At 37.6% G+C, this 19,788-nt stretch overlaps 1 protein-coding gene across 1 annotated transcript; it reads right to left on the bottom strand.

Annotated features, from left to right (window-relative positions):
• Positions 1–10,963: 10,963 nt before the first annotated feature.
• Positions 10,964–19,788, bottom strand: chrna9a (cholinergic receptor, nicotinic, alpha 9a). Its single transcript, XM_048197692.1, has 5 exons — positions 19,397–19,788; positions 16,845–16,999; positions 16,507–16,690; positions 15,413–15,764; positions 10,964–12,935 (listed from the first exon to the last, which is right to left on the bottom strand). Exons 1-5 carry the CDS (start codon positions 19,556–19,558, stop codon positions 12,070–12,072), a joined length of 1,719 nt encoding a protein of 572 aa, XP_048053649.1. The 5' UTR covers positions 19,559–19,788; the 3' UTR covers positions 10,964–12,069.

Here is a 19,788-nt window from a genome sequence, read left to right as displayed (position 1 = left end):
GAAACATTAATTAGCAGTGGTTAGCAGTGGCTAACTGTGCTTAGCATTGACCTGTGCTAACATAAAGTGTTCAGAGATCCTATTTCAAACTGAAAGTTAGAAAAGGGTATTGTGTACTTTTTCTTTGTTTGTTTATTACTTTGTGAGGGAAGCTGTAGGGGGAGAGTGCCTTTTTCTTTTAACATTGCTTTTGTTCCTGTTTCTGTATAGCGAGGGAGTTGAGGGAAGTTTATGTTGTTTATTTGTTATGTTTGACCCTTATTAGTTAAGTTAGAACTCCTCCCTAAATTAGTTAGTGGATTGTTTTGTTTGTTGTTTTAGGCCTCCCCTGAGCCATTGCTCTCCATTATCCGATGTTATGCTTTTTCTTTTGTAAATAAAATCCTTTCTTTGATTATATACATTATCTGGTGTCATCTTCTCTCTGGGACAGAGGACTGAAGTGTGTTCTCGCTTTTCTTTTCGTCCTTACATGTGTATTTTATGCGTTTTCTTTGTTACTCCCCTCCCGACCCCTAGACGGGTAGGGGAACGTAACAGTTGTTTTAATGTCTGTTTATCGCCCATTCATCCTGTGATTACTAAAGTGTTGCTACAAACACCAGTTATAAGATAAGAAAGCTGCCGTGGACTTACAACTTTGTAACACCGCAAACTGCACTTCATTAACTAAAACAACCTTTAATCATAAGAAAATGCCATCAGATAAAAAAAACTTTTCTTCCTCGTTGAGTCTTGTTTTCATCCTCCAAGCTGAAATCTCTCTGCTGTTTATTTAGATTGATATACAAGGTATGTGCAACTTTGGCGTATAAGACAGCAGGCTAACCAGTGTGATATTTCAATAAAGCGACAACTAACTTCACAGTGACGTTTCATTAACGTGTGTTCTTTATTAACATCAAAGCTTTTGACTGAACACACAAGCAAAATATGACTACTCATCAGGGCCGTGCACAGACCTTTTGATAGGCTAGTGACAAATGGTCAAAAAGTGCTTTAGTTTTTGAGATACCCCTACCGGAGGTAGAACTAAACCCAACAATGTTTTTCCTCATCTCCAAGGTGTCCAATTTATGAAATGGATTCTTGGCTAAAAATATTTTACTGCTAAGATTGTTAAATTAACAGATATTGTTATACACCCCAAAACCAAAAAAGGACTAAAATATAGCCTGTCCGTATGGGAGTTAAGGCATATAAACTAGTGCAGATCAATCACACAAGCTCTGAGAGCTTTGAAACTTGACATGTTTGTAGTCAGGAAGTTGATTTAACTACTAGAAAAGACTGGATGTGAATATCTTGATGTATGGAATAAATAGAGACATATAAACACATACCTAAAATAAGCGGACGTGCACAAATTGAATATCTATGCAGAATGTTTTCATTTACTTTGTGGTTGCTTAGCCATGGATTATCATAGAAACACATATGATGGCTTTTTGAAAAGGGGGGTTGTGCTGAATCCAGCAATACCAAATATGTAAATATAGCATGACAAATCAGGGTGTTGTGTCACTCATTGTATGAGGTGTCTAAAATGAATGAAAATTGAACACTGACATAATTTAGTCCAAAGCCCATTATCAGTGGTGAGAAGAATGTTAAGAAATTCAAATATAAGATACATCTAATAATGAAATATTTCATATGGCACCTTGTACTATATGGAAACAAAGATTGAAATCGAAAGATAACACCTTACCATAGCACAAACAGGAGACCAGGAGTCAGGATTGCAGTTTGACCTTAATGAGCCTTTTAATAAAACTATAACTTAATTTCACACAATACAAATTAAATTACTGTCTTAAATCAAACAAATGGCAATCTAACTAAACAAACACTCTGTGGGGGAATGAGCCCTGTCTTCTCAGGCTGTTTTTTTTTTTTTCTAGCAGCAACCATTTGGAACATGAACTGCTTTTGGTCAGTCCCCCATGATGTTACAACTGCAACACACCACTGTCACTCATCCACATTGTCATCAGTGACAAGGTGGGTCATATTTGGACAGTCTGGGAAAGGGCAAGAGCAAAACTCTGTGCAGGTCAAGCCCACTGAAGGACACTGGCATTTGGTGGCATCGTTGCAGTTTCCGTCTTTACAGTAGAGGTGGGTGATGTCTCTAACTTCTTTAGGTGCTGGTGCCTTCTGGAACATCACAGGTTCAATGCACCCATCTTCTCTGAGCCTCCATCCTCTGCCAACTGGGTTCCAGAGAAGAGGTTTGGCCAGGTGGCTGTGACGCCACACTGCTGTTTGGTACAAGGCTCTCAGCACATGTTGCTGGAAGGCATCTTCTGTTGGGGGTAGATTTGCTGCTGACAAATCTGTGGTAGATGCTAGTGTGTACCTCAGCTCATCCAGGTTGGTGCAAGGATGCCCATCCACCTTTTTCTTTTGGCCATACAGGAGGAGGGCATACCTTCTTGCCACAGGCAAAGCCTCTTCCAGGCTACCAGAGAGTCCGAATTTGGTCATTTCCTGTAACTCACAAAGATGGGTCTTCAGTCAATTCTGTACAAACTGCTTGTGGTGTCACAACCCGTGAGGGCGTGGCATGCAGGTAAACACTCACAAAGTACTGATCCAAGCTTCTGAGCGATCAAACAGATTAAGGCCATGTCCAGAGTGCATAAACACTGCTGAGGATCCAAACATCCCTTTGCTTGAATAGTACAGAAGCAAAACTAGTACATCTGTATCATCACATTTGACAATTAGACGAGAATGTGACTGTGCAAGGTGTATTGCATGTAACACCAGCCTTGTGTCAGCCTCCTCCTGGTCACTGTAAAGATCTTTCAAGCATTCAATGCCTGACTTGCTAACCCTCTTAACCTCCTGACCATTTTCAAAGCCACCTGCCAAGATGACCGTGTTCCCTGAAGAAATTCTCATTGGCCCAGTACTGGTGATGTAGGTGCTGACAAAGCTACATAGACCAGCCTTGTTTCTGCTGATTCTGAGGTATTTTCTGTAGTTTGGAACACTTGTTTGTCCTGTGATGATATGTGTTTGTCTGCTGGTGTGAATGGTGCCTCTTCTTTGTCTTTCAAGATCTTTGACTGAGTGTTGGTGGTCATATCTATCAAACACTATAACGACACAGCTGTTACCTTCCTTTCTCATTAAAGTTGTGATCTTTTTCCAGACACACTCACCCAGGTCATTGAATGTTTGAAAGGCTGAATCATTGAGACTCTGTAGAAGAGCCATGCCATCAATGATATATGCTGATGGTTCTTTAACATTTGGCAGCTGCTGTGTCTCTTCAACAACAGCCTCAAGTTTTTTGGCCAGGTCAGCTTTTGTTGTTTTCCTCATGCTTCTATCATCATAAAACAAAGAGGGTGGGACAGCTGCGAGTTCATGAGACATCACAGTCTCCATGGACACCTCTCTTTGCTTGGAGACAGCCAGTAATCTTCGAAAGAGCACGTCTGAGTCCATGTGAACCTTTCTAGATATGCTGACTCCAACTGATGTTTTCATGTCCTTGAAGGTTGCACACTGGTTTCTTTTCTCTGGCTCCCAGAAGCTCTTTGTTCTTTTTTATTTTAAACTTGACGTTGTTCAATAAAGATAGCATTCTGATTCGCACCATCTTGGAGGAAGCTTGAGAGCTCTTTTGCAACTTTCTCAGATGCAACCTGACCACTTGCAATGCTGATCAGTTCCTTGGGAATGCTATCAAGATCAAAGGGATTCTGCCTCTGCTCCACAGCTTCCATTATCTTCTGTATGTCTCTTTCATCTCTGTCCATTCTGGATGCTCCATGCTCCTTGTGTGCTTTCGAGCTCTGATCATCAGTGTCACAAAGCTCTTTCATGGCATCCACATATGCTGTGGTCACATGTCTTGTCATCAACCATCTTGTGAGATGTAGATGGTTGAGATGAGAACCATCTTTTCGTAATGTGAAACCAACAACCCCACCCTGACTCTTGCCTTCTCGATTAATGGTTTGATCCAGTCCCTGATCAGTAGCCACACAGTTGAAACTTCGATGCTCAGACTGGCGAACAACAAACCCACCTTGCTGCATGAATGTGTATGCTTCTGGTTGTTCATGTTCAAGTGCTTTCATTTCTGCAACATAGACTGGCATGTACTTGCCATAATTGGTCCTGCCAGCAGCTCTGAACCAAGGCATCACTTCACACATGCAATTCAGGTGAAGTTGAAAGTCAGCTTCACGCTCTGAACGAAGAATCCTTAGCAATAGATCAGCACCATTGAGGAACATTAACCAGTATCCAAAGGTTGCTGATTGCTTAACTCTCTCATTTATGAACATCTTGCCATTACCATGAAATGCATGCTGTACATCTCGTAGGATTTGCTCTTGTGCTTCAGTCATTGCACATTGGCCTTGTTTTTCAAGCCATGATTGCATGGCTTGCCAGAAGAGCCTGAACAGAGCCTCAGAGGCTAGCTTTATGCTTCTTACTCCTCTTGCCAGCTGTTTCCCTTGAAGCAACTGTCAAGCTGTTCCCTCTGCATACACATCTGACTCAGTTAGTATGTCAAAGAGTCCACCATCGCCATAGAGCTTTCCAATGCTTGCTAAGTAAGCCATCGTGATATGCATACCTCCCAGTCTCATTGTGATCTTTCCTTGTAAGGGCGATGGTTTGCTCCACAAGATCTGTTGTGCTTTACTATAAATAGCAAGGTCTGCTGTCACAAGAATATGGTGCTGTCCCAGTTCTGCAGCAAGCTGTACAAGCCGTATCATAGATGTGTAGATGGTGGACAATTCTGAGGGTGATTCTCTTATGAAGGGCAGGTAGAATACACTGGTGTCTGACAAGCAGTGTCTGACGTGAAGGCATTAAATGCAGACCAAGCAGGGACATGCTGCTGACTCAGTTACATTTCGGGACAGCTTCCATACCAGATCTCTGTCTTCAGCTGCTTTAGAGATTGTTGTGTTTGTGTGCAGTAACTCAGGTTGGGCAAGGTCAGGTGGTTCGGGTCGCTTTGTAGATTTGATGTATCTGTAATCACAGAGAGAATAAGCTTATGATCATATGCATTGAATATCAAATCACTTTTAAAACCTCACAACATACATTCAAATTGAACATTAATTTGTATTAATCTTTAGCAGTTCATGTGACTAAGCGAATACCATAACATGAAAACAAAAACAACATAAAAATAGATTTCATAGAAAAAAGAATGGACAAAATGTACCTGTAAAGTTTATCTCCATTCATATCAAACGTGTTTAAGGTGGTGAGGGACCTCTGTGGTACCCGTGCTAGGCATTTATCTGCTGTGGAGACTTGGCATCTTCGGAACACAACAGACACCATAGCATGAGTTGTACGCTTCCCATCCAGGGTGTCTTCATTTTGGTCAAAGTTGTCGATGGCTGCATCAACAATTCCATGTTCAGCGACTCCAGTGAGGCCAGTTGGGATGTAGACACCACTCTCTGTCCTTGATATCTGGTCTGCTGCCACAGATGTGAGGAAGTGCCTAACCTCTGTATAGGAAACGCAGTGCCCCATTGCACTGAGCTCATTGATGAGTGTCTTACTACCAAATTCATGATGTATCAAAATGGCAAGTCCCAGTGTGATTGGTGAACGGATGTGACAGCTCTGTCCAATAAGATCATGGCAGATTGCGATAACACACAGATTGTCCTTTGAAGCTGGGTCATCATCACATGTTTGGTAATCTCTGTGGGCATGTGAATCAACACACCAGTTGACAAAGTCATACAGGATGTTGGGAACATACTTGCTGCAATGGAGACGTGATAGACTGTCACTGCTGACATATGATTGACTGTCATGTTCTACCTGCTCCATGCTTTTCCTCAATATGTCTGCAGCCCTGTGTAATATTTGGATTTCGGAAAGACTTCGGAAAGTGTTGTCTCACAGTCTACTGTTATTTCTGTGAGTTTAGCAGCTTCCCTCAGTGCACAACCTATGGTCATACTATCTGAGCAGATCAGATCTGATTGTCCTGGACGTGGAACGAATACAACCCTGTCTTTGTAATGCTGTATCAGCTTTTCCTTTAGTTTCCAGGATCTATATTTGTTGTTGAACTATGGACACACCTTCTTCCACAGCAATGGTCTTTAGTATGTTATCATAGCTATCAGTCAAAGAGTTTAGAGTCCTCACTTTCATATATTTGGACAATACTGTTTTATCAATGTCTTCAGTGAGCTTAATAAAGGCTTTGTCATAGATATTGGTCTGCTTTTCTGATTCTTTTCTTCGTCTGGAAGCTGCTATATTTCTTTCAGAGATGTAGTGTGCAAGGCACATTTTATGGTATTTGGCATCATATGCAAAGAGATCTGGGCATGAAAGAATTCGAAGATGTACATCTTCATCAAGCCTTTCAGAAGCTGCCCGAAGGACCTTGTCTCTGGTACTTGCGCCTCTACCAGTCAAAATGGCTATCAGAGGTTCTGGTCTAGAGCTGGCCTTCCCACAAATTAAACAATCTCTCCGTATTTTAAATGATGTTGTATCAGCCCTACTCAGCCTTCTTGGTGCAGATGTGCTCTCACTCTCAACAATTGCAACTTGCAGCTGCTCACTGATTTTTGTCTTACTGCAGTAGTTCGCTCTACATGATACATGATATGAAACTTTGATTTTGGAAGAAAGTATGTCATCTGTATATGGAGCCAGAGTTTTATGGATATCATCATCTCTCTGCTGAGCAAGGGTAAGTATGCGTTGGAGGCCTTCTACTGTGGGGTTTTGGACATAGGGATCTTTTTTCTTGCCCTTTTCAAAATCTTTCCCACAAATTATACAAACCTTTGGATCCAATGTCTGTAAGACATTCTCCATAATTCAAGAGACTAGTGAAAAGGAAAAATGATATAAATTTCAGAATTTTCACTGAAATGCAAATCAAGTTGAATTACACACGTAACATTAGTCAGAGGGCTAAGTAATTTTTTTAGCTAGGCTAATAAGTTTCTACAACTAGCTATTTAGCTACTTGTATTAGACTAGGTCAGCCTTTTCATTTGACATAATATTTGTAATGATTTACCTGTCTGATTATGAAGATATCGATAAAGACAACCAAGTAGCTAGCTACAGCTGGATCCAACCATTAGCCTAACAGTAGTCAACTCACTAGACCAATCAAAAACTCAAATTAAATATATCTAATATATTGTTCTTATTTACTCAAAGATCACACCAATCGGGTGAAGTAGTGTAGGCTCTACTGCCCACTGCTGGTCTGGAATGACAAAAGCTAACAATATTATTTTCCATTATTCAGTAATGACTTGACCAAAACAAAATTCAAGTGGATATACATATTTTAATAAAGATGTTCCATTCCAATGTTAACCTGATTCAATTGGATCTGTGTTCATATGAATTGTATAGTATACTGTGCCTTATGAAATGTATCATTATTAAATGTATCATAAATATAGATCAGCACTTACCTAATGTAACTTACTTTGCAGTAACAATGAATTTCTCAACATTCTTCTCACCACTGATAATGGGCTTTGGACTAAATTATGTCAGTGTTCCATTTTCATTCATTTTAGACACCTCATACAATGAGTAACACAACACCCTGATTTGTCATTTGGTATTGCTTGAACCCCACCTTTCAAACAAGCCATCATATCTATTTCTATGATAATCCGTGGCTAAGCAACCACAAAGTAAATGAAAACATTCTGCATAAATATTCAATTTGTGCATGTCCGCTTATTTTAGGTATGTGTTTATATGTCTCTATATATTCCATACATCATGATATTCACATCCAGTCTTTTCTAGTAGTTAAATCAACTTCCTGACTACAAACATGTCAAGTTTCAAAGCTCTCAGAGCTTGTTTGATTGATCTGCACTAGTTTATATACCTTAACTCCCATACGGACAGGCTATATTTTAGTAGTTTTTTGGTTTTGGGGTGTATAACAATATCTGTTAATTTAACAATCTTAGCAGTAAAATATTTTTAGCCAAGAATCCATTTCACATATGGGACACCTTAGAGATGAGGAAAAACATTGTTGGGTTTAGTTCTTACGTCATCATAGGTTAATTTATGAGCGCTCAGTTTTTCCGTTTGTAAAATACGTTTGGCCAAAATCTCAATTTATAAAAGATGTAGTACTACTGTATGCACAGGCTATTTAAGGCTATTTGTAGGCTATTGGCTATGACTAACTTAGATGGCAAATGTAGCCCCCTCCCTCTCTCTCCGCTGCCGGTCTCAGGCCTCAGATGCATAAAATATGAAACTTTATAGACATACTAGTGTTTCTTTCGTAAAGACAACGTTGTACTTATTCAAAAAAACAAGATATTTATTTACCATTGCAAGACATTCAGCTGCTCTGCTGTGGAAGTTCAGTTCGCTGCATTCAGAGGCTGGAGTTAAGAGGTTTGACTGACAGTTTGAGCGGAACCAAAATGATTTTGTCACAATCTCTTTTTTTTAATACCTTTATTAGGCTAAATATATTTACAAATCAGACAGACAGACGTAAAGGGTGACCGATAGCATTGATTTATTGAAGAAAATAAATAAATAAAATAAAACACCTCCAAAAAAGGGCACTTTGGAGTGGAGGACAAAAAGGGCATGTGCTCTGCACAGGTTGAGCCCTACCTGTGCACGTGCCTGCTACTCATCAAACACTGCCAGACTGTCTTGCTTCAGTTCCTTTAACACTGCAACTCAACTCTTTTCAAGCACTTGGTCACCACCTAATGGATAAGGGACATATTACTAATAACAACATTAAACTGTTTTATATCACAACCGGGCAGCTGTATTTTGTGCAAACGATATAAATCATAATGTGATTTTGTAGAAATTGTAATCATGTGCTTAAAAAAAAGAGTAGCCTATCCATTAAAATGTCTTAACAGAAAGGACCCGATCATGTAACAATGCACAGTACAAGGGCAGCGTTGGGCTTCCTGAGTCTGTTCAGTAAGGGGCATTTTGATTGATGAATTAAAAGTTCACTGCGATTGGCTTAACAGAACAGAAGATATTTATGAATCTTAACCTGCCAGGAAGGTCTCAAAAATACCACACACAAATTCAAAGCAGTCCACGCATGTGTGACGATTTACAAATGCAGATTCAACGATTCATAAATACATGTAACATCATTCATAAATGTGTGATGGAAATTAATTCAAGAACTTGATATATACATATTTGTGTAAACATTTTACATTTATTTAGGTAAGATGCATTTGTGAGAGCATTTGGAGAAATATTTATGCTTTTACTTGTGTATTTATGAATTTACAAATTGCATTTTGTAAATGTGATTGTGCTGTGCATTTATGAATTTTGTTTTGTAAATGTACTATTTTTGAGACTGATCATGCTCCATAAAACAACTACACTTATCTTGACTGGGGAGGGAGGAGAGGACATTACATCTTAGTTTGCACTTGTTTGTCTTTGCATGCCATGATTATATTGGTACATTTCCATTAAAAATTAAAAATATATATTTTCTTTTTTGTGTTCATTTAGCGAGACATTTTTCTTTTTCTTTTTTTTATTCAGAAAAAATATTTTTGTTTTTCATAGAAGAAAGAAACTGAGTCCGTTATCACATTTGCTTTTCCAATTGTTTTAGTGATGTGAACTTTTTTAGTGAATTGAAGAGATAGATTGACGCAATGTTCAGAATGGCATACTAATACAATTTGCAGAATATGTTATGTATACTGTTCATAGAATGTATGGAACAGCCAGACTGGATTTGGTGAAATGTGCAGTGTACAAACTGAGCACAGTACAGGCTATACTTTATCCCACAATGCAAAACACTCAAATGGATCATCCATTTAATTATTGGTGAACAGTAATGAATGAACTGGAAGCAATTCCAATGCAATTCTCAAGATCTCACTATGACTCAGATGAATGGACTAAGAACATTTTTAATATTTTTAGAAAATGTAAAATTACTTTATGTATCTGCAAGATGTTAGAGTAATTGTAATATCCCAGTGAAGGACTGGCCATTCATCAAGGGTTTCCCTGCCTAAGGCCCAAGATGCTGGGATAGGCTCCAGCATCCCTCCAACCCTACATAGGACAAGCGGGCTATAGAATGGATGGATTGATGGTAATTTTGTAATACTTTTTTGCTTCAGACTATACAGGTTTTACGCTTTCGTTTCTCAGACTTAGTTTAATCCATGTAGACTACTGAGGTTTAGACCAGCACCTATAAACCCTTAAATGCATGAATGTTTCATGAATCATTCTTACATATTCTAGAGCTATCTAACACGGATGGATCTCTACCTGTCACAATAATATAAAACTCCCCTAATATTAGAGTAACAATTACAGAAGAATAAAATAAAGCATATTTTGTTATCTTTTGGAGCTTGAAAGGGCTCAGTTTGAGCAGATGTTTTATGCCATCATCACTGTCCTCGTCAGAGCTCATTTTCCAGTACATTAAGCAAATGATAGTTTTGACAGTATGTCTGAGATAGCGAATATGAGCTCATTCATGATCTCAAACATATTCTCAAAACATTTTAAAAATCATTATTTTGGTCGCAAACAGCTTCACCAGATCCATCAAGTGACAGAGACAGTGATATTTGATTTCGTTCAGTACTTGCTCTGCAGTAAATTGCTGAGCCATTTCACATTTTGCTAATGATACTTGTATATCAGACATTGCCACCTTGTGGAATAAAGGTGAAATGCACTTATTCCGTCATCAAAAATTCAATTATTGTTGTGCAGAAAAAATATACATACACTGATACACAGCTTGGGTCATTAGTGACCCTATACAATTTTTACAAAAAATGAATGGGAAAACAGACATTATTTTATAATTTTAAGATTTTTTTATTGCTATATTGTTTATAATGAATTGAGGAATACTAAGAAGGTTGATGTCTAACTTTAAAAAATGAATGAGGAGGAGTGTAGTGAATGATGTCCCAGATCGATAAAGACCCGAGGTATGCATTTAAGGGTTAAAGAAAGTCTCTCCTGCATTTAGGCCAATTCACATTGCACAGACAGATGCAGACCAAGAGGGACAGTCACCAGATTATACTACGTCACTTCTCAGATATTCCACAACCTGACTAACACTAATTGAACATGTTCAGTCACTGAAAACAAGTGCCAACCAATGCTAACGGACTCCAACAGAGGTAACACGCTAAGCCGACAAAACCCAACAAAGTGTCTGTTGTCATTGATTGCGTCTGTTGGTACAGTGTAAATTGACCTTTTGAGTTGCTCTTTTTTTCTTGCAAGGCTTGATTTAACCTTTACTCAGGAATTGAGTGACGTCTGCATATAATCACATTCCAAATAGCAATTTGAGGTTTGAGTGTTAATTTTACTTACTCTCTTTTTATTTCACTTTTGCCTTTTTTGAACAGTAGTCTAAGATTCTAGGATTCGATGATTACTAAAGTTTTTATTTGTGTAGCACAATTTGTAAAGAATATTGTAAGCAGAGAACAAAGAGAGAAATAAATACAGCAAATCAAAGAAATAAGTTAACACAAGTAAGTAAAGAATAAATAAAGAAGTTGCAGAATGTACATGTTAGCACTGGTCAAGGATGTTTTGCACTGTGTGTGCATTCTAGACTGATCTATTTCTGCATTTTTAATGTGCAATAGTGTGGATGTCTGTCCATACGCATGTGCACGGTTAATTGTGCATTATTAATGTGTGTCCATGCCAGACAAAGATTGTGTTACCCTACATACACATGTGGGAACACGTCTACACCTGAAATATTAATGCCATTTCTTTAACTGTTACAACCAGAGAATCTTCTTGGCTGGAAAGAATAAAGTAAACAAAGTAAACACTCGTGCTGTAACTGCAATCCACATATTAAGTTGAATGTAGAACATGAGCCTATTTACAGACAAATACAGGATTATAGGAATTATTGTTTAAAAAAAAATGTATAATCAGTAACTAAATGTTTTTTTGGGTTTTTTTTGACACATACAGTTACCCATTATATAATCAATTGATTGTTTCTTTAATATGTAAACTGCTCTAGGTTGCCTTGGCCATGACAAGGATACTCATGAGGAATACCATGATGAAAAACACCCACATGAAGAACCTGTCCATCACCTTGGCAACCTTCTTCCACTCGGCCCCTTTTGCCTGGTGTGCCCTCTGCTCTCTGAAACAGTTAGCTATGTAGTCAATGTTTCGCACCACTTTCTGATGTTGGCCACAGACACATACATATCCTGTGCCAGTGGGGGTCTTATTGTATCTGTCTACTCCAAAGGTTTTGCTGTAGCCATTATCATGGAGATAGCCAACTCCATTGAGATAGCCATTGCCATGATCGTAAGTGAATCCATTAAGTTTTTCTGGAATGGAGAGTTCGCTATCATTTAGTTTTTCCTGGCTTGTCAGTGGGAGCTTATCGCTTCCATCCCGACCAATGTAGTGTGTGTATTTTGGATGATGGGCACTCTGTCGGACAGGGGAATTTGAAGATGAGCGGGTCCTCCTTTGATGCTGGTTCCTATGTTGCCGATAGTCACTGTTGTTGTGATGGTACCCATTCCCATGCCGGTGGTCTCTGTGATTATACCCATTAAACTGACTGTGGGTTCTGTCATCATGCTGACAGTCTCCATAAAACCCTTTATCAAAATACCCATCTCTCTCCAGGCTAGCCAGCGGGTCTTCAGAGAACAATGGGCCTCGGTCGCTTTCTGGTGTGGTGCAATTCTCCCCTACCTCATACACAAAAAAGATCTTTGACATGTAGTCTATTATCAGGACTTTGGCCCAGTGAGGCACAGGTTTTGCTTCCGCTCCACAAAAGTGTATGTTCATGATGAAGATAGTCAATGATGTAGAGGCTGTTATCATGGTCATTGTCGCAATGTAATATTTTCCTATAAGAAAGACACAAACAAGGGATAAATGCCAAAAACACTACATTAACACAATCAATGTTTGGGATTGACAACTGTATGTACTATCAGGTGTGACTTGATTGTCCTGTTCATAAAATAACTTACAGAGGTAACATGCTAAGCTGACAAAACCCAACAAAGTGTCTGTTGTCATTGATCGCGTCTGTTGATACAGTGTAAATTGGCCTTTTGAGTTGCTCTTTTTTCTTGCAAGGCTTGATTTAACCTTTACTCAGGAATTGAGTAACATCTGTATGAGAACCCATGGCTTATGTCAAAAAATAAACAATAGTCCAGAATAAGGGCTGGGAGATTAATTATCAATATATTAAATAAGAAAAAATTTCATGAGCATCCCCTTTATTAGGCCAGTGTTACACATGCAAACTCTGAAGACAGCCACCAGAGGGCCCCCTCTCCTGAGCATTGACTTACCCTTTCACTACAATTCTCACAATCCCTCTCCTGACCTGATTGCTCAGCATCTGCAGCCCATTAGTAGAGTATATAAGACTTCTTTGTGAAGTCATGTTCTTGCCTCAGCTGACAATTCTGATTGATTTCCCGTAGTTTGCTACTTCTGGCTTGGTTTGAACTTGGACTGGTTACCCTGTTGTCTGACTGCTCACTGCTGCCTGCCTTATGATTCTGCCTTGTTTGTCTGGATTATTGCTTGATTGCTGCCTGCCCAGACCGTTGCCTGTTTCTACTATCGTTTGTTGGATTATGCCTGTTTTATGGACTGTATTACAGATGTATGGACTGTATTTTGCCTGTTTCACCCCTCTGTGGATTTAAAAAAAAGCTTCAAATGGATCATGATTCTGATGTTTCTGAGTCGGCATCACAGCCAGTTAATCATAAACCTTTTTTTTTATCACAAGATGGGGAGCACTGATAAGCTTAGTAAAATGGCAGTGAGGGATGGGAGGACGTTGACATTGTACTTTATATTGCACTTACAAAAATTAACCATGGTTTGGTCCCACTTTATATTAAGTGGCCTTAACTACTATGTACTTACATCAAAAAATAAGTACAATGTACTTATTGGGTTCAATTGCAAAACACTTTTTCTGCTATTGAATTGGGATACAGGTAAGGTTAAGGAAAGCTTTGGTGGTATGGGTAGGTTTAAGGGTAGGGGTTAGGTGTAAGGGATGGGTCAACAGTGTAATTATAAATGTAATTACAGAAATTAATTACAGATGTAATTACATGCAGGTGTTTTTCAGACATAAGTACAATGTAAAAACATGTATGTACACAATAAGTGCATTGTATCAAATCATTAATTTAAATGTAAGTACATAGTATTTAAGGCCACTTAATATAAAGTGTGACCCATGGTTTTATTATAGTAAAAATATTTATACAAATGACCATTTGTATAACCACAGTTTTACCACAAATGCCTGGTTAATCTATAGTGTAGCAAAACCATGGTTAATTTGTGGTCACCATGATTTAACTATAATAACCTTTTTTCCCCTTGGTTTTATTTGGAGTAAAACCATGGTTAATTTTCGCAAATAATTGTTTGTCCTTGTATGAATATGCTGGTATAGTTCAACAAAAATGATAAGATACCTTTCATCTTTATCTTCATTTAGTGATATGCGTCACTGCGATTTACTTTTGTAAACATTCCTAAATGTATTAGACAACAATGGGTTTTTTTTGTTTAGTTTATGATTTTTCTGACAGAAAAAAAGTTCTGTATTGTCAAAATATACAGCATTTTGGTTTCACATTATTTTGATGTTCCCTTTAATATATTCTGTTGACTGTAAGTAACGTTGCACCTACATGTCTTCTAACTCTCATTAGAGTGTTAGTAGAGTATTAGTAGACTGGTAGGGTTAGGGTTAGAATAAGTTGACATATACTTGCAAAGTTACTTATAGTCAGTAGAATGTCTGTTGGGGGACCATCACAATAAAGATTTAGCAGATATTAAGCAGACAGTCTACTAATACTCTAATGATTGTTAGTTGACATGTAGTTGCAAAGTTACTTATAGTCAACAGAATTTTCAAAAGGGACCATCAAAATAAAGTGTTACCAGCATTTGTTTCTAATGGCTATGTCACTGTCACCCAGCCATAACCAGAAATCATTAATTTCCCATTTGAACTTGTTACAGTGTAGATCACACAATGTATTGAAATTCATAAAAAGCAGTCAAAAATAATTAACTGATTGTTAACTAACTGCCACTAGGGGGCCAATTGAGCCACAAGGACGGTCTGTAACTATAGTGACAGTGATAAAAAGCATATGGTTGTCACTCTCATTTATAACCAAACTGTATAAATAGAACCACATTTAACACTCTAACCTGAGCGACATCGATATTCTTTAGCCAGAGAGAAATGGAAAGAAAGTAAAAGAGAGCTGATTCATCTAAATATTTCCAAAAGCTTGTTAAGCATTATGCTCCACTGTAAACTCACCAATTAGTGGAACACTTTCCGAAGGTGGCATACTCTCTGCCACCATCAGCTGAAATACAGTCAGAGCCAGCAGCACCGTCACCCCCAGTGAGACCTTCTCCCCAGAATCAGCAGGCAGGTAGAAGCCCAGCGGAGCCAGGAAAGAGATGAGGAAACACGGCAGAAGCAAGTTGAAGATGTAGAAGGAAGATCGCCGTTTGAGAAGGACTGTGTACGTTATGTCAGGGTAAGGGTCCGAGCAGCAGCCATACATAATGACGTTCTTAACGGCTGGCATGCCATGACACTCCCATTCCACGTTTTCCACAAAGTCTGAAAGGTCACCACTCTCCATGCCCATAGTAATGTCCACCTGGGGTTACAATGGATATGATAGGATTTTCAGTAGGGGACAATTTACAATTCTGTCTATATCTTCCTTCACAACTACCTTCACCTGGGATTGCAGGGTTTCATTTGCATTATATATTAATTAAAAAAGAAAAACAGGACAATGTAAACAGGATAAAGTGCTAAAGTAATTTTAGGTTTCTTTAGATTTATTTATTTATTTATTTATTTTTTAGTATTTTAAAAAATATGTTACAAATATTTGTTTGTTTGTGTTTTTAAGAGCAGCAGAAATGAGGTTACAGTGCATGAAGACGACACAGAGGTCAAGCCACCATACGTTTTCTATAACTTTTAATATTATTTAATAACATTCTTTCTAAGGATTCATATATATTCTGATGTCACTTCATAATTTTGGATGTTGAGGATGTACTGTACATATTCAACTACTATATATTCACAGTATGGAGCTTTTTCATTTCCCATTAGGCTACATTTATCTCATGCTTTTGTTCGGATATTAAGATTGCAACAGTTGACTTGTGTGTATGACTAAGCATTTTAAAAAATATCCCTGCTCTTACAATTAGCAAGTTAGGGGATTACATATCTATTGTTACATAACAGTGTATACATCTTACTTATTTTCAGATACAAAAAGCTTTTATCCAAAGTAACCTATTAGAATAGTTCAACACAAGAATACATGAATGTTTACTATTGTATTTGCTATGTCTGTACACCTATCAAGTGCATATTACCTGATTGCCATTATAGGTCCAGGAGCCAAAGGTAAGGTTGCACTCTTGACTATCAAAGGGGAAATAAGAGACATCCACCTTACAGGAACTCTTAGTGATAGCAGGGGAGTCCCAAGTGATCTCACCATTATACCTCAAGACCACATTAGTGCCTGGGGGTCCCGAGGAGTCCTCTTCATCCGCACTGAGTGAAAAAGAGATATAGAGGTTAATAATGTGCCTGTTGTCTACATATTAGTTCAATTCTATGTAACCTTTAAATGCACAGATTTGTATGTTTAATGCAAGATGAAGTGTGTGTGTGACACCTGGTAATAAATGTACTGAAGGTGTTTTACTTGTTATACAGAACGATGTCTGGTCTCCAAACAAGATCGCTGGGTATTCGAATGACCTCAAGTCCATCATACTCATCTTTATCCCAGCGCAGGTAAGCATCATGCCAAATCTGACGCACCCACAGGTATGTGGTCAACACCTGGTTCCTTTCATCCTAGCACAAAGAATCAAGCACAAAGCAACTTTAACAAACCTGCTGTATAGCCAAATCTATTAATTTATGTTATTGATGTGTTGGCATTTTTTATTTCACCTCTGTTGATCAATGTTTTGATTTGCAAGTGAATAACCATTTAAAATTTGGTCTGTTTGTCACACATAGTGATCTTATAACACTTGTATTATGCCACTTGAGTTGTATTGATTACTTTTGTGCTGACTTTATGTCATTGTTGAGTGTTACTTTCATTTTATGAACAAAAACAGCTGAAATATTCTTCACATATCTTCTTCTGTGTTGCGTAGAAGAAAGATAGTCATATGAGGTCCTTTGTCAACAAAAAGGATAAAAAGACTTAAGATGTTTAACAACAGCTTGCACACATACAGTATAAAAGGATGGTTTTCAGATATTGCATTCTTTATCAGACATCTGTGCTTACTGTAAACATGTGATAAGGTTAGATATATAATTTTCTTTGAGATAAAAGTATGGGTTACATTATATGTTAGTCCTAAGTATTCAGTCACACAGGGTCTTGATCTGCAAGATAAAACCCTGTTGTTCTACATGGAACACTTTCTCACAACAATGAAGAATGAAAGGGAAGAAAGTCTGAACCCTTAGGTTGCACTTAATGCCTTCTACATATCACATCTCATTGGTTAAAAGTACTCCTCAGGTTCAGTAAATTAATATTTGATTGAGTTTGATCAGGGCGGAAATTCAGTGCCTCTTAAATGAGAAATTCATTGTCTCTTTCTGGAACACGAATAAACAATGACTACCGGTGCCATATATAACCATAATTTACAGACAGAGCACACAAACCTGAACATAAAACCATAAAATTGCAATTGAATTTCATCAATTACAGTGATAGTTCCCTTAAAATTCAATTTCTTTCATAATTGTTTACAAAACTTTATACAGTCCTTTCTGCTGTGGAACACAGAAATATCCCAATATCTCGAGAAAAAAAATCCTTTATTCTGTACATTGAAATCACTGTGGTCCAATGTGTTTGGACTCCAATATTCTAAAATAAGTATCTTCTTTTGTGAGATAAAATCTTAGATCTATCTTAGAGATTAAAAGATAAAATCTTATCGATTTTATATAATTTATTGTCAAATTACATTTAAATATGTGAATAAGGGCTAAGACTTAAAAATTCAAACTAATAGTATTACTCTGGTAGAATATGGCATCAACTGCAAAGAATCTAAACCACATTGAAAATCAGTTTCACAGACAAGGCTCAAGCCAAGTCCTAGACTAAAATGTATGTTTGAGCTGTTTTAACTGAAAGCAACTTGCACTGACACATCTTAAAATATATCACTGTCTGCCATTGTTTTGTGCACCACAGATGCACATCAGAATTTATTTATTTTTATTTCTTTCTAGGGCAATTTTACAAAAGCTGCTTAAATGTCCCAATTGACTCTAAGCCCTGTCTGTGAAACCAGACCTTAGAATCTTAAAAGTAAAACGAATGTGATATTTGCAATTTTGCACTAATTTTAGGTCACTACTCACTAACTAAGTGCTTAACAAGTAAATAAATAAATAACATAACATAATTGGAAATAAAAAAAAATAGAATAAATAATACAAATCTTATTTTCCAGGTTCCTTAAACGCACATTCTGATGACTACATAAAACAATTTAAAACATGATCTGCAGTGGCACACTTGCTAGAAACTGTTATACATAAGTCACGCAGCTCACACTATACATATGTACACACATATAATGTTTACAGTGTCACAGGATACAGAGAGTTAATGAGAAAAGGATCCACACAATAAACATTTGATATCTCCTGACACCTACAGTTATCCACTATAACTGCAACTGTAGTGAAGACCACAGCTGTTAATCCATTGGGGGCAAGTTTCCCTGGTTGGTTACTATTGGCAATAGTATATCTACATAATTGTTAGGGCAAAAGGCATGCACAAGTTGTTAACTGTACTTGTTACAGTATTTAAGCACTGGGCCTAAATGAGTATATGAATCTGAGCTAGGCATATATTTTTAGAGGTTAAAAGTTTGGGGCCATTGTGTGATCTGTGTGGTTTCAGCATTAAGTCGCAAAAGTATGCCCGGAAAACACACAAGCCATGCCACATCAAGGCCAGTCGGACAGTGTGTGGGTTCTTTGCTGGTGTGTTATACATTATGCTTTGATTTCAGAATCAGCGGAAGTTACAGTATTTCAGACACACTGTCTTTGCAGTAGGTCTGATGTGTGTAGCTATAAACTCATTCTGCTCTAGTATTCAGTAAAACATTCAATTTTAACTATAAATCTTTAGGTAAAATAGGTACAAGATTAAATATAAATATTCTGTAGACTTGTGCATGTGTGTTTAGTGCTCACCATATCTTTGATCTGAGAGAGTGTGATCTGTAGAGTAACGTTAAGAGCTTTGTCTGTGTCCTCCACAGGCCGTAAAGCATTAGAATAGTTCTCCATTAAGTCTTTCAGCAATTTTTGAGCGAAACGACCCTGAGCAGAGAAAACAACTAGAGAGGAGAACATGTTTTATTTAGTTGTTTTTGCACAATAAAATCGAGACATACAGCATAAAAAATAATATATATGTTGAAATTGAAAATTTTTTTCCTAAATTATCCCAGGTAACTTTAGTAATTTTGTGTAAACTATGATTATTGGTGATTTTTAAAGGCACCAATAAAGAGTACAGAAAATGTTAAAACATTTTGTTTTAGACATGTATTATAAATATTGGCATTTTGGTAATCTTTACG

The sequence above is a fragment of the Megalobrama amblycephala genome, linkage group LG7 (assembly GCF_018812025.1).
Source record: "Megalobrama amblycephala isolate DHTTF-2021 linkage group LG7, ASM1881202v1, whole genome shotgun sequence".
Lineage (NCBI taxonomy): Eukaryota > Metazoa > Chordata > Actinopteri > Cypriniformes > Xenocyprididae > Megalobrama > Megalobrama amblycephala.
This window is presented reverse-complemented; position numbering and strand designations above follow the sequence as displayed.

What these genes read in the sequence shown, in the direction of transcription:
- chrna9a (XM_048197692.1), bottom strand. Translation starts at nt 19,558, where the DNA reads ATGTTCTCCTCTCTAGTTGTTTTCTCTGCTCAGGGTCGTTTCGCTCAA. An exon ending in TCTCTCAGATCAAAGATATG is followed by an intron (nt 17,000 to 19,396) that starts GTGAGCACTAAA and finishes TCTTTGTGCTAG; the next exon opens with GATGAAAGGAACCAGGTGTT. An exon ending in GGACCTATAATGGCAATCAG is followed by an intron (nt 15,765 to 16,506) that starts GTAATATGCACT and finishes TTGTAACCCCAG; the next exon opens with GTGGACATTACTATGGGCAT.